The 15632-nt window shown below is 38.5% G+C and overlaps 1 protein-coding gene across 2 annotated transcripts; it reads right to left on the bottom strand.

Annotated features, from left to right (window-relative positions):
* Nucleotides 1-2577: 2577 nt before the first annotated feature.
* On the bottom strand, nucleotides 2578-14986 carry SYT4 (synaptotagmin 4). Of its 2 annotated transcripts, none has more exons than XM_027712669.2 (4): nucleotides 14402-14986; nucleotides 10782-11596; nucleotides 9137-9257; nucleotides 2578-6093 (listed from the first exon to the last, which is right to left on the bottom strand). In XM_027712669.2, exons 1-4 carry the CDS (start codon nucleotides 14433-14435, stop codon nucleotides 5786-5788), a joined length of 1278 nt encoding a protein of 425 aa, XP_027568470.1. In that variant the 5' UTR covers nucleotides 14436-14986; the 3' UTR covers nucleotides 2578-5785. The 2 variants fall into 2 exon arrangements, with proteins under 2 accessions (XP_027568470.1, XP_027568471.1); XM_027712670.2 differs by having other exon boundaries at nucleotides 10788-11596.
* Between the last annotated feature and the right edge of the window lie 646 nt (nucleotides 14987-15632).

Genomic DNA, 15632 nt, shown 5'->3' with positions numbered 1-15632 from the left:
ATTTTGAACTTCTTCAAGTTGAATTTTATGCCTTTTTTTTTTCTTTTATTCTTATTTTGTTCTGTTTTGTTAGTGGAGCCTTTCATGACACAGTACTTCTTACATGGAAGAAAGACAGGGATCTTTTTGCAACATTAACTTAACATTGTAAACAATCTATTCTAATTTATCTCACAATCCAGAACTCTATGACTCAGAACTCCTGCACACAACTACTGTCTCGGCCCTGTGTGCAACCACAGCCCTAGTGAGGCTACTCTCAGTAACAACCTACAGCACTTACCTGTCACCCAGTGGCACCTTGCATTCCTGTATGTTTCACTTATACCCAAATTCCATGCCAAAATGTCCACTTATAAAAAAGCAAACCCAGTCAGACTCAACCTATTCTTTAATGGCCTAAGAGCATGTTACTGTCAGAAAGATTCACAGCAAGAAACCCCACTGGACCTGCAGGGTGAGTGACATCCTGAACTTTTAAAGAGAAACAGGTATACCTTTCCAGAAGTTTTATGACTTCTGTAAGTTCTGTGGCTGGGGCTGCTGCAGCTTCAGGAGTAGTGAAGGTGGGCCATGGCACATGCCAGCAACTGGTGAGTGTTTCAATGTCCAGATATGAGGCCTGGGAGGAAGGCCTCAGCCTGGAGCAACATTTTGGGAATGGCTGTGGAGGGGTGGCTGGGGAAGGGCTTCTCAGGACGCCACAGGGACTATGAACAGAGGGGCCACCATCAGCAGTGAAGTTCAAATAGGCAGATGTCTGCTGACCGGTGACTGTCTCTGAGCATGCAACAATAGTTCTGGGCTTCTAATGCTGGAAGTTCCTGTTGGGTTTGTGCTGCTGCTGGAGAAGTTTGGTACTTTACGCAAGAGGACCAAGCCCAAGGCTGCAGAACAGACACAGGAGTCGGAGCAGCACAGTGTGCCAAGACACAGCCCTTCCCCACAGGGCTGGGCAGGATTACTGGGTGAAGGTGGAGCAGTGGTCTCAGTACACCAAACGGCTTTGCAGTACCAAACAGCGATCACCAGCAGCAAAGCAAATGTCAGTGCCAGTTACAGCAGCCACAAGAGTGCCATGAGCTGTTCAGCACCTTCATGAGGCATCATAAGGCAGAGAGCAGATAAGAAGGTAGTAGCTTTACATAGAACATATTTGAATCTCGTTTTAGGATAAGTGTTGTTCATAGGCATCTGTGGATATGTATTTTTACTGTGTGTGTAACATGTTGCTATTCATGATGCTGTAAAAATAGAAGGGGCTTACAGATCTCCTCTTCTTCTATGGAGGACAAATCCCTGAGGTTTAACACTTTTCTATAAGCCCCTTATAACCATGCAAGAGGTTCCGTTTCATGCATTTGGCTAGTGGATACTGTAATTGATTTCTGTGAAAAAGATCAGGGATCTCTTCTGTAGCACTATACCTGATGAGAAACTTGTTTAAACATGTCTTAAAATGGCTCTTTGTGGTCCCTTTGCAAACACGTGTTTCTTCTTCCCAATACCCCCCACAGCAACTGTTATCTCCCATGCAGGAGTGTCCTGGGAAAGATGTCCCGAGGCGTCCCATTGGTCCTTTGTTTAACCCCTTCCTATTGGCTGTTGACCCCTTACCTGATGGTTTCTTTTGTGTGACCCTGAACTCGTGATTGGTTCCCCTTTGACCCTCCTAAAAGCCTTATAAACCCCTTCCCAACAATAAACTCTCTCTTGCCTCCTCTCCACGCCCGGTGTGCTGTCTCTGTGCCTGCCATGGAGCCACGTGGGTGGTGGGGGGAGGGGAGGGCACCTCTCCCCTCCAGGCTCGGGGCCTGAAAAACCCTGTTTCTGGAGTCCCCCTTCCCCGTCCCACAAGACGTCGGAAATGGTTCTTCAGACGGAGAAGGAACTAGAGCTGGGCTCCCCCACGTCGTGGATGGGGAAAGGGAAACCCATACTCTTCCAGTTGACTGGTTGTAGACTCATAATGGTAGTCATTAAATGGCAACGTGTATCCCAGCTGCAGTTGCGTTCTTCCTTCCCTAGTTTTTGGTTCTGTGCTGGTGAATACCCTAATAATCTTAGAGACCACAGAATCAAACTTTGTATTCGTGTACAGCAGTTGAATGAATGCTTTCTCTACCATAACTTCCAAACTCATCTGAAAAACTGGTTCCTGACATGAATTCCTTTTTCCTAAAGGAAGTCATACCATCTGATAGACATGGGGATATTTTTTGCTTCCGGAAAACAACTAAAATGACAGTAATATAATGTGACTTGAATTTTGCTTCTTCCACCTAATATATCAGAATTCTATCTTTCTTACATCTGTATATTAGTCCATGTAGGGCTATGTTCCAGGTTATAGTCTGAGTGTACAGTACAATCAAAGACTCATATAAGTATGCAGTAAGCAGCTAGGAATAAAGAACATGTGATATGCATGGGTAGTGTTTGGTAGAACAAGTCTAATCCACCTCTGTGAGAAGAGGAAGATGTTGCAAGTCAAATTTTTTTTGATAGAACATGAGAAAGTAGACCATGAACACAAAAAATAGCCAAAATCTCTGGAAAAGATACATTGGCGGGATAGTTATTTTGGGATGGGATGAACAAAAGCAGCAGTTTATTCTTGTCTTACACAGATGGCACAACATACAGAACCAGCACAAATAACTTACAAAATCTCATACACCATGCTTCCTCTTGAATAGCTTCTATTAAGTTACAACACCATAACGAATCAGGTATTTAGTTACGACAGATCTCCAGACATGAGTAGTCTCCCATTCAAGGAGTTATTATTTTTGTAAGCTACTTAGACAAACATCATTTTTTACATGTTTAATACAGTACAGTATCCTTAACAGAGTTCAAGATATTCACAATGAGAATTGAATACTTTATAAAACAGCAGAATTTCTCATCTCAGTACAGGTCTACATTCGCTCCTGCCTTGTCTGGTTTAAAATGAGTTACAAGTTGTCTTTACTCAACTTTCCAAGCTAAACATTGCTTCAAATGGAAAAAAAAAATCAAATCTATTTACAGAGTATTTTAGATTTGATAAAAGTGTCTTTCTTCCCTTGTCTGTTGCTTCCCCCCCATCCCCCAGCAAGAACTGCATTTAGCTGGTAGAAATATTAACCCTCAAGCTGCTACAGAAACTCAAAAGAAAAAAAAATTAAGAAAAAATTGATGACGACTTGTTGGATGCAAAATGAAAGATGATCACAGCCCAGCTTTAATTCAGAAAGATGGAACTATTATCTCTTAATGTTGTATTTTGTTTCCATTGGAGACAGATGAGTCCTGTCATCTGATTTTTAGACATAATATACTACTTATGGGCCAATATACAAAACCTCCATCTCTTGTTAATTACAAGCTGTCCCACTCTCTTTCATGCAATCACTTTCAGTATAGTTCTTTCCTTACTAGAAATTGTAACAACTCTGGCTGTGTGATACTGAACTTAAACTCTCCCAGTCTCCATTGGATCAAATGGTATCCCCTTATCTATCCTTATCCATGGTCCCAGTGACATTGTTGGGTTGACTCAGAAGAAGAGTTTTGCTCTGTGAATGCACTTCAAACCCCTCTGAAGCCTGTGGGCATCTTTCCTTTCACTTGGTGGCTTTGGATTAGCTCTGCTTGAATGTGGCTGGCAAACTCTAGCCCTTAAGCAGTTAATCAACTTTCTAAAGAAATAATCAAAAAAGATTCCTCTCCTTTTTACATACAATACGCAATATTTTTACATTGAGCATCATCATAAAAAGCATGTTTATGTTATTTTGAAAATGTATTTTTACAGAAATCTATAAACACTGTTGTATCAAACACATTCTCAAAAACTGGAGAAAATACTGACACAAAACCTGGAAGAACCTCAATGGAATTCTTCCAGTACTATTTGTCTACTTGCATATTTCATATTTCAGTGTCCTTTCCTGCAAACATAGTTTGGCCATATGAGAACAGGTAAAGTAGACAACAAATCCCCAATAGTTTTTAATAGGACCTAAGTCTGTTGTTTAATGAAAGTAGTTTGACATTCAATGTATGTTTGTGGTTTTTTTTAACCTGGCATGCCCATCCTGCTACCTTTACTCACATTGAGCAATACCTTAATTCCCAAAGAGTCTCATTTACTTCAATGGGACTACACATGACAAAATGACGGATGCAAAAATACTGAAAATGGTTTTCCACTTTTAAAATCCTTCTTATGTCAACAACTAACATCATTATCTTCTTCTTTATATATATATTGTAATTGAAAATGAAGCAGGACTAATATTTGCAAACAATTCTGTATCAGAAATTAGTGTACAAACCATAGGAAATAATCTGCTTATAGTTGTGCTATAGTTCTGACAACCTAAAAAACCTATCTGGTGTGACCAAGACTAACTTTCACAGGTCTAAATGCTTTACTTGTATATTTGTTATAGTTACACTTGCTATTTCCCCAGCCTGACACAGTTTAAGTTTAAATAGACTTATGTCATGCTGATATGAAATCAGAATGTTATTTTCCCTTACCACCACCACCGATTTTCAGTACAATCAGTAATGTACATTAATTCATATAATCTAAGTGAAAAGCACTTTCCAAGTACTTTGTCTACATAATACTTGAGAAATTATAATGTGAGCTTGATTTCCTATTCTGCAAAAGTTTTAAAAATGCTTTAAATACAATATACAGTCAGTATATTGGTACTGACTGTAATGACATTAATTACAATTCAGGAAGTTAAACAGCAGAATAAGGTTTTGTTCTCTGTCTCACTATTTTTTAATTCTTTAATGAAACAAACAAAAAGAAACAGCTTTTCTTTAAGTACTATTGAATGATTAAAAAATAATTGGTGAAAAGTCATTGACTGTAATATCCTGTGTGTTACCTCAACTCAACAGAATTGTTTTTCTATGGCTTGAAATGTTTAAAGTGTAATCCTACCTAGAGGAAAAAAACACAAGCCATATCAAACCCCAAATTCTAGCTATACTGTAACATGTACAGTCACCCGTAAAGGAGCCCTTTTAACAAAAAAATGTTTGTTAACTTGCTCAACAATTTGAAGAATGAATCTATTTTGGTCACTGTAATAAAACAAATTATATAAATACATATTAAAAAATCCAAGTGTAAATAATGATGTAGTATTTCCACACATAAAACAACTAGTTGCACGTGCGGTGATATGTAAAACAAAATGTTGAAAACCTCTTCATTCTTTGGGATGATCAAAGTATAAATAACCAAAACTTACAAACAGTAATTAAAGTTTCATAAAAGAAGGATTTGGTGGAGGAGCAGAAGGAATTCCCCTCCTACTCACCCTCATTCCCCATGGCTTTTATAAATTCATCCCCTTATCAATAAGCCATAGGTGGGTTTTTCAAAGCTAGTGCTATATTATAATGAGGTTATCTTCTTCTATATAACAGTAATAATAAAGTTTCCAGTGACTTTTTCATAAAATATAGTCTGTTCCTATTGAAGTTCATAGTGCTTCAGAAGTTACAGCCTATTTAAACTCTAGAATAATATGAATCTGATCCCATTATGCTAAAGTCTAATGATACAGAAATTCTGTTATTTACTGTGAAAATTTAGTTACCTTCTGTTCTGATAATTCAATTCAGTTTTATTTCAACCCCCCCACCCAAAAAAAAAAAAAAAGTCTTGAAATTAAAAGCTCGTAATTATACATAGCAAAGAAAAAAAATTGCTCCTTGCCTATGGAAATATATATAGTTTTAAAAGTTCCAATCCCTCTCTAAGCTGCTAACCATCACATAACATATGCCATTTGGCAATTTGTCTCCTAGGATATTCGCAAATTTCTTTCCAGTGCTCTCCACCTGTTCCTTCTGCTGAAGATCCCAAAGTTAACCGGCCAATGACCTCATTCCTTGACCCCCTATCTGAGTCTAAAACCAGAAACTCAATGCTGATATCATCAAGGCCCTCGCAAGGAATATCAAAGACAAACAATTCATTGAACACTGCGTTGGGGGTGCACTTCTTCACATGGGTTTTCTTTTTAGAAATTCTCTTCTTAGCGTGGTACAGGTTCACTTTGACATAAGGGTCTGAAATGAAAAAAAAGAGCACAGGTGAGATATTGAAGAGTGTTGTTTAGAAATTCTTCCATCTAATTAATGGTAAATTCCATAACTATCCACTGTAATTACATCGCAATGAGTAGATGTTTCAAGCTATGAAAGATGATTCATCTCATCCAATCTTTTTGTTTACAGCTGAATTACCCCTTCGATGTCCCTTTACGGTCACCAAAGATATGACCAAGACAGCCAGTGAAGTTTAGACTGTGATCAAATGCAGGTGTCTCCTTTATGAGATAAATCCTGTCCCACAGTCCTTTAACCCTAACAACATCTCTACTACCTGCAAAGGTAGTCTGAAAGTGCACAAATTTCTGAGGGACTCTGAAGAATATGTATCATTACATATTTATGTGTAACAGAAATCTGCTTTACACACATTTTACCATCAGTGATAACAAGACTAATGCAAAGAAAAGCCTCAAAAAGAAGATAATAAACTTTTGCTGAGAGAACGGAAAAATGGATGTGATATTTCTGCTGTGGTTCAACCAAAGTCAATTAGCTTGATTAAATTGCTGCCACAGATTGTTATTGAACAAATTTGACACAAAACTTTAAATGTAATGGTATGTCTGTTGTTAAGATATGTATTTGACTTTATATTTGTGCTCTACTATTATTGAATAAGGGAAAGGAAAATGTCCATTTTTTCAGCTGTCAAACAACTTTGAGTGTTTATGTTCCCTATAATTATTCCATTACTGTGAGATTCCCTCGTTGTTGTCTTCAACAATGGCCATATTTCTTCTTTCAGAGGAATTCTATAGAACATTTTAAAACCCGTTGCTTTCAAGTACCTTGGCATTTATTCAGTGCAAATGTCGGCCTGTTTCCAGGTTCTCATGGTGCAGTGATGTAGTACAAAATCTTTCCTATTGGACTCAGTCAAAGACTATATTCTTTGTAAACGATTACCCAGTTAACTATCAAGAATAGTTGAACACTTTTTTAGAAAAAGTAATATTAAAACTGACCTGTATTTACAAATATTGTGTCAGAGTTATCAGACTGAAATAGTTAGATGATTAAAAGGTATTTTTTTCCTTGAACTTAAAGCAGTCTTCCAGGAGTGGGGTAAAACACAATACCTCTTCACTTTCATACTCCATTACCATAATAAACATATCAGAAATAAAGCTTCATGTGATGAAAATGTTCATTGGTTTTGAAATTAATATGTGTCCCACAAACATTAAAAATATCAAAATCAATATCCATCAGATGATTCACACTATTTTTCATTTCTTTTTAAAGGACATTTTCTGACTGCTGTCTCTGACAAGGTACTAGATAAGTTCCGGAGTGTTCCACTTGATTTCATTAGGTCTGTTAGGAGACCTCAACACCAGTGACCAAGGAAACCAAGGAGATTGTGAAAATGGAGCAGGTTCTGAGTAAAAACAAAAAAATCCCTCTTTCTAGGGAGGTTAAATTATGGAATTGTTTGGTCTATCCCATAGAAACACTATTCCATCCTCTTCTTTGTCCAAGATTAACGTTGGGATGAGGGGAAAGTTACAGAGGAAATAATAACCGTCCTGAGTGCAGTATACTGCTGACACCCAAATATCTTATGAACCTGGCCTTATGGATGAACAGAAAACAATGAGGACCTGCCTAAATGAAGCAGGTGTCCAGGTAGAAATACTATAGTAATACTGTAGAAATACTAAATTTCCATTATGGTTAGCAAGGCTCCACTGAGGGAAGCAGAAAGAGCAAAAAAATTTATAGCTTTACTGATAAGAGGTGTAGTAAACAAATGTGTAGTTTGGATATTCTATGGGGTCCAGGTGGCTGTTGTGAGCAGTTTTTTTAATCAATCTGTTTTCCTGCCTGTATAAACCTTAGCCAGGCTTGGTCTATTGAGATCAGCTTGCTGTCACACTGTCTTCATGGAACCTCCAACCTCTCATGTGACTTTGGGATGGATTGTTAAAAGTACGTATGCTCTCTTTTAGTAGAGTAGGTTGTTGGGCTCCATTTATATCCTTTCTCCTTCTGATATGTGAACAAAATTGAGATCAGAAGGAGGATCTAAATGGAGTCTGAGGGGAGTTATCTATGGCTTTGTTGCTTTAGATTCAGAATAGGTTGATTTTCTAGATAAATTGGAATATTTCTTGATATGAGAAATAGAAAAACTGTATTATTGGCTGTAGTAATTACTATGCAATGTTTCCCAAAACTACTTCATCTTCTGCTTCTTTCAAACAATCCTGTGAAATGAAAGACTATCAGTTGTATAAAGAATCAGCAGTAGATGTGCTACAGTAGTCCTTTGTTGTCTGCTGTTGTTTTTGTGTGTTAGTCTTATCCTTATATATTTAACATTAAATTTTATACTGTTATTATGTTATCTAGACTTACTGTGCATCTAAATGCAATTCTAGAATTGGCTTCAAAGGAGGTTCCTCTGAATGAGAAATGACATAAGTCAAGGAGGAGAGAGGGCAAAACCTGATCCATCTTAGTGCACCCTAAGTTTGGATCATGATAAAGCATGGGTGTTGTGTTACAGCCTGCTTCCAACACTGGCATGGTTCACCTTTTCACCTTGCCAAAGAAATGCTAGTGCTCAGTGTTCCAAACTCAACACAGATGTACTGGTTGCTTTTCTTGGTGCAAAGCTGAGGTAAACCATATGATGATCTCATTCAACACTGATCTTCCACAAATAAACTGATTTTTTGTCATAAATAAAAGCTTTTAGTATCTGCAAACAACATCTCATACTTATGGCAGATGGATTCTGTTCAAGACAATCAAAAAAGTCATTGGTTTCCACTGCTAACAGATGCCACCTTTTTTTGGTGTGATTGAAGAACAAATTTGTAAAATACATATCCTGAAAATAAAACGTTGACCTAGATATGAATAAAATGAATAGGCTGTAAATAATAGAAACACCATTTCTGCATTTATGGGATTTGAAATGCCGCATTTCAGCTGTCTTCTCTCATTCTCTTTTATATTCTTAGGGCACATCCATTATTAAAACCATTACCTGATAGTCCTGACACATCAGATTTAGGTAGATGCCTGGCTTTTAAAACAACAACAGTGAGTGTGTTTGTTGTAGACTGATAACAGAGAGACACCAGTAATTCTCCACGCCCAGATGACTTCTGAGGAAAGCAAAGCAAAGAAAAAAGAAATAAAACTATTTGTAAGCAATTATATCGACAGAATTAAGAAGATTTATGAAATGTTACATAAGTGTATGCTCTAAAACTATGCAAAAGGATATAACATAGTGAATATAATTTCCCTCTACTGTAGTTATATAGCTTTTCTTATGATTGCTTATTAGACTGAACAAAAATAAATAATAAATAAATGAAAGTGGAGGTTTACATGGTATCATTAGCTTCAGAGGATAGAATTGAAATCCTACATCCTGAGAAAAAAAGAAATCTCAGTAAACAAAAAAAATCTTAACCAAAACAAAATTCCATATATATGTATTGGAGAGAGGAAATCTAATGAAGGTAAATAAAAAATATTCAGTAAAACATTTTAAACATGAATGATTCAAGCTGTTAGCTCCTGACACTTTCTAAAGCAGTATAATATACATGAAATAAAGGTGAGATCAAAGAATTTCTCTATGATTATTAGATTTGAATTAGCAGTAATTTATTTCTCAGGAAGAAGGAAAACAAGAGTAGTACTTTCTATACCAGAAAATCCAATAAGTTATCAACAAAAGATCAGTGATATGGTTATATTTGTTGTAATATAGTGATAGAATTGCAAAATAACAATATTAGTTATAGGTATGGTGCCTAGTAGACATTTATTTGATTTGGCAGTATGCTTGCTCTTTGGAAACAATCAAATTGAAAGTCAATACACATTTCACCTCCTTAGTAGAGATTAAGAGCAGTGTGTGTGATGCATGTGCATTTCTGTCTTGCAGCTGTGATGGCTGTAAATGATCCTTATATTTAGAAATGAGACAACAGGGTGTGAAATATTTTTATCCCAGTGAAGTCAGTAGGTTTTGCCATTGACTTCAGTAAGTTTTTGGCTTCTCCCTTGTGTCTTACTATCTTTAGCAAAGCTGCAGCTTGTGTCAAAATTCACAAGAGAGAAGGTAGTAACAACACCAAAGTGCAAGAACAGACTACTGCATCAACAGTATGGTCCCCAACAGGTTCCAATTCCAGTAACTAAAGACTACCTACATTCTTTAAGAGTCTGCTACACAACCCATGTAGTAGAAATTAAAGATTTACATTGACTTCAGTAAAATTTAAGAAAGAATGACATCAAATAGAAAGGGGGAGGGAAGAGTAAGGGAATAATATATAAATATTTATATTCTTTCATTTAAAAGCAATTAAAAACAAATTGGTCTAGATTGAGGCCATTTGACCTGGCATAAATTGGTCCACTTAAACCTGCTGGACCAGCTGAATAAACAATTAGAGTTTAGGACATCAGTAATTTCTTGCAACATGCTCATTTTAATGGTTTTTTTGATTGCATTTATGTAATGGCTTCCTCATACCGTCATTATGAAAGCATCTCCATGAATCACATGGTGAGCTTTTTCAGTTTTCTTTCTAAAATGGTGGCAGCATTACCCAAGAATCATAGCTAACACTAGCACAACATTCTTAAAGTTTAAATAAATAAGATGTTACCCTAACATTTCTTTTGATGATCTCTCTGTCCATGAGCAGCCTTCCTTCTGAGAGTTCAATTCCAGCGAGGGGAATGAGGACTTCTCCAATGACATCATCTCTGGAAAATCTGTCAAAGCTCAAGACCATGAAGTGAAGTGTTAGGTCTTGAATTTGGCTGTAGGGGATCCCATAAAACGTGAAAGTCTCATCGAAAGCTGGATCTAAGGTTTTTCTCAGCACTCTGGTTTTCACCTTGTGCTTTTTCTCAGGCAGGATTGTCATTTTGATGTAGGGATCAGAAGTCATTGACTGTTCATCCATTGCTGGCAGTCCACGAGCTTCTTTGATGTTCACTACAAATGCCTTTTTCTCAAAGTTGTACTCTAAGGAGAAAAAGAGAGTTCCTAGCTTGTCTTGTTTATCTTCAGATGACAGGGACGTGATGGATTTTAAACTATCGGGGGATACTGAATCTTTCTTCCTTTCTGCAAAGTGCTTAGGAGAAGCATTGTCAAGATCTGGAGAGCTCTGCGTTTTTGTGGTTGTTTTGGGGAAGTTACCATTTAGATCTCTCTTCTCCAGGTCAAGATGGAGAGAATTCTTTGGCACTGCTGATTTGTTCTTTGCTTCACTTTTATCATCTGCCCCAAACTTCTTCTTGCTGTTGAGATTCTCAGGGTAAATATCAACCCCCTTCAGAACATGGACAAACTTATATGGAGGGGTCTTATTGGATTTGGAAGATTTGCGTTGGCAGCAGATCCAAGCAAATAGAGAGACAGAGAAGACAAGGCCAAACGCACTAAAGATCCCAACCACTGTAGGAATTTCATCTGCAAACCAAATAAATAGCAACAAGCACATAAGCAGCGATGCTTTGGACTCTGTGTGATATTTAATAAAGTACTAATTTAGCAAACCAGACTGAGACGAGATGGTAACAGCAGCAGGATCGACAGACTGAAAGTGCTTTGCATTGTACATATTGCTCGCCACCTGCAGGCATGAGAGTGCAGTCCCACACTAAGGAATGCTTGTTGTGCTAGTATTTTTCCACACACGGAGTGTTAGGGAGAAAAATACTATTCCCATCCTAATAATAATCACAGTTCACAATTTCTCGACTATCTCAAGCCTCTGTGTGTGGTTTCTGAGTTTAAATGTCTGTGAGCAATACCAGCTCTCAGAAGATTTCAGCTTTGAGTTTATGGAGTTTTGTTGGTTAGATAAAACATATTCTGAAGTATGCATTACTTATAGATACATCATCTGCTTTTCATACTATTTCCTAGAATACTTTGTACACTCAATTAACTCATTTTTTATGGTCTGATCCCATAATTGCCTGGAGGTATCTCTTGAAAGAAGTGAGTTTAATTGGAGGTTATAGCACTCAACAGTTTCACTGGGATTTTCAATACTTTGCAGGAGGAAGTCTATCAAGAAAATTTAGAATAATTACATACCAAGTGTCTTTTCCAGATGGATGTGACATTAGGTAGTCACATGTGAGTTCAAAGCTGAAAAAAACCTGTTATATGTATCATTGATAACCATCAAGCTTTGCATTTAAGACACTATGAATCAAAGCTTATGGGGAGTTTACAGAAAGGGTCAGTACTTCTTAGGAGTATATAAGAGAAACACTAAAATACTAAATCTCTTCTACCTTAATATGAATCCCATCCTTCAACTGAATAAAGAGAAACCTGAACAAGTCTTACAACCTCCATTGCCATGTGGATACATTGCTTACATATAGAGCATCATTAGTCCTTCAAAGCATGCATCGAAGGGTAAATGAGCACATCTAATTGGAAATCCAATTTTGCCCATAAGTAACATTACTAAATGAGTTTAAACCTCCCACAATGTAACAATCAGAGCTTAATCTTTATTCCCTGCAACAGTGGATGTCCAGTAGAATATTAATGGAATGACATTGTTTATGCATAAGGGCAATTATATAACAGTTGTGGTTCTCTTGCAAATGATCATTCCGGATGAGTAAAGCAAAAGTATCCCCCCGTATATATCATCGAATCAGCTCCATCCAGGTAAAAGTTGGGCAGATAAATGCACTGCCACTATACCTTTGCTTTTTAGTGGGATGATTCAGAAAAAAAAAAAAAAATCCACAACAATACTATCAGAACAAAGTAGGACATAATGTTCCAGCACAGAAAGGATCAGACCTGGATATTAATTTCTTCTGACAACATTTGTGTCACTTTCCTTACACCTACGAGCTGTACCAGTCTATATCCTTAATTGTAAGAACTTACTGAAATGAATGAAAATCTTATACATAAATAAAAGTATTTTCCCTAAGTTAAACACATGGCTCTGAGTTTCAGGAACTCCCTGGGCTTCAGAAATTTAAATATGCATGATATAAAAGTAGAAGGCTAAAAGTAATTGAAAACTAATCAGAATACTTTAATGGCTTTTAAGAATGATTTGCACATTTACAATACTTCCTCATGAGTTGATAGACTTTTTATAGTAATGGATATGTTCTACTTTAATTCTACAACTGCTGAAAGCAGTGGTAAAATCAATTTTATGTTTAAAATATTAATTATCTTTCTTAAATAAGTAATTAGAAAACCATGATGTCACAATTGTGGTTAAAAATATCGAGTGGGTGGAATAGGAAAGAATACAAAGTGGTAACTGAAATGCTTTTATATTCACAGCTAGTTAAGTTGCAACCTGAATTTCTTGCAGTTTTCATAATGTTAACATTCAAGGCAGTGCATTAATAGGAAGCATCACCTATTGATTCTTGGGCAAATTATTATTCCAGTTATGTGATATAAATCTGGATTCTCTTCACTTAAGTCAGTGGAATGATCTTTGAATCAAACCACTGCTAGACCAAATATAATGTACACTGGAGTCAATATTTGCAAAGCAGAGTTCAGAAATGTTTCTACTTACTGCTTTTCTGAGTAAAGCAATTTATGTATGTATTTTATAATGCACTTATATGACTGTTTCTGAAACTTCTGGTATCACAGTACATCCAGTGCATAGAAATGACAAAACTGAAAAGTTCATTGTCATCTTTGCTATTCTCAGTGAACCCAATGTGCTCAAGATGCAGCTGTTCAGCTAAAACCACTAAAATCCTGTATTTTCATCTTCCTAGCAATGCCCTTTGCAAGACTGCCTTTCACTTTGACTAACGATTGACCTACAACAAGAAAAAAGAAGGAAGGACAATTATTCCAACAATGTCTCGAACAAAGATTTTCTGTGTGGCACAGGATGCACTTACATCATTTAACTCCGGAGGCATGCTACTTTAACCAAGACACGGAAAACAACCCCAAATCTCTCTCATCCAAAAAATGCACCTGCAACAAACCTCTTTATCTCTTTCGGTACTTTACCGGGGGAAGGGGGGAACGGGTGAGGAGGAAGAAAGAGAGGGGAGAGAAAGAAAGAAAATTCACACAACTTCTGAGATGGAACAGAACTGGAGGGGATGGGGGGAACCACGTTCCTCCCAAGAAGCTGCGTGCTGGGAGGCGCTGGGTAGCTCAGCGGAGGCTGCTCTTCTCTCGGGGAGGGGAAGAGCCCCCGTCCCCCAGTGAAGGGATCCGGGGCAGGGATGCACGGGATGCACTCACCGAACTGCTGGCGGGTGTCGGCGATCGGAGCCATGTTGGGGGCGTGCGGTGCCCGCGGGTCCTGAGCCTCTGTCCGCGGGGCTTGGAGCCGCTGGCCGGGGCTTGGAGCCTCTGGCAAGAGGTCTGGAGCCGCTCTCCGCGGTGCTGGAGCTGCTCCCGGGGCTTGGAGCCGCTGTCCGGGGTGCTGGATTCGCTCTCCGCGGTGCTGGAGCCGCGGTCCAGGGGTGCGGGAGCCGCCTCCCCGGATGCCAAGCGACCTGCCCGGAGCACCAAACGCACTGCCTTGCTATCACCCCGGCTCTCACAGCGCCCGAGTAACTGTCTTCCAGCTCAGTTTAAAAAAAACAAACAAACAAACAAAAAAACCCCTATATATTAAAGGAGGAAAAGAAAAACAACAACAAAAAAGCAAAAAACTCCCCAAAACCCAGAGACACGAGCAGTGGGGACAGTGGAGAAGAAGACTGTGAGGGGACTGGAGGAGAGGGGGGAGGGGAGCCTTCGGTCCTCCCCTTTGCACACTGATTTGCAACTCCCTTCCTGTTTTGGCTCTTCTGAGTAGCTCTGCTCCGAGACTGAAGACGTGGTTGAAACCCAAATTGACGCAATCCTGACGCTACAGGGCTGAAATCAGCACCTTTCCCGCCTCCCTCCGCCCCCCCCCCCTTCCCCAGTCACCACACCCTCCCTCCCTTCTTTCATCTCTCTCTCTCTCTCTCTCTGTCTCTCTCCCTCCCTCCCACCCCCCCTCCCCTTTCTCAGGATTAAACATGCACTCATTGATTATTTTAACTGCCTTGCTGCAGGTTATGAGCTCCCCCCCTCCATCAGACACAGACAGTGAAATGCTAATGTCTGTGATTCAGCGCACCTTCTGAAATTCGTGGGTGTGCCTCTTTGGCTGGGGGAAAATCTATTTATTTGATTAATTAACTATCAGTTGGACATGTTACAACAACATGAAGGAGACGCCAACATGAGATGGTCCAGACACCTGGACTACAACTTCAGGGTATGCATTTTTCCTATGACTAACGTGATACACTTACTAAATTTTGAGTCATGAAAACTCCGGATGTGACTTGTCCCTGTGCCTCCTCCCTGCTTCCTCCCACCATCCACCCCCACAAAAACATTCAATCCCCCACTTTGGAAATCCTCTTCACCTTCCTGCAGGTCTCGGAAAGAGATGACACTACCTAGATACTTCTAGATTTTACTGGTTTAGCTG

This window comes from Pipra filicauda, unplaced genomic scaffold, assembly GCF_003945595.2.
Source record: "Pipra filicauda isolate LSUMZ 115617 unplaced genomic scaffold, ASM394559v2 scaffold30_size5312502_pilon, whole genome shotgun sequence".
Lineage (NCBI taxonomy): Eukaryota > Metazoa > Chordata > Aves > Passeriformes > Pipridae > Pipra > Pipra filicauda.
Note: the sequence above shows the minus strand (reverse complement) of the source record. Positions and strands in the feature narration are given on the sequence as shown.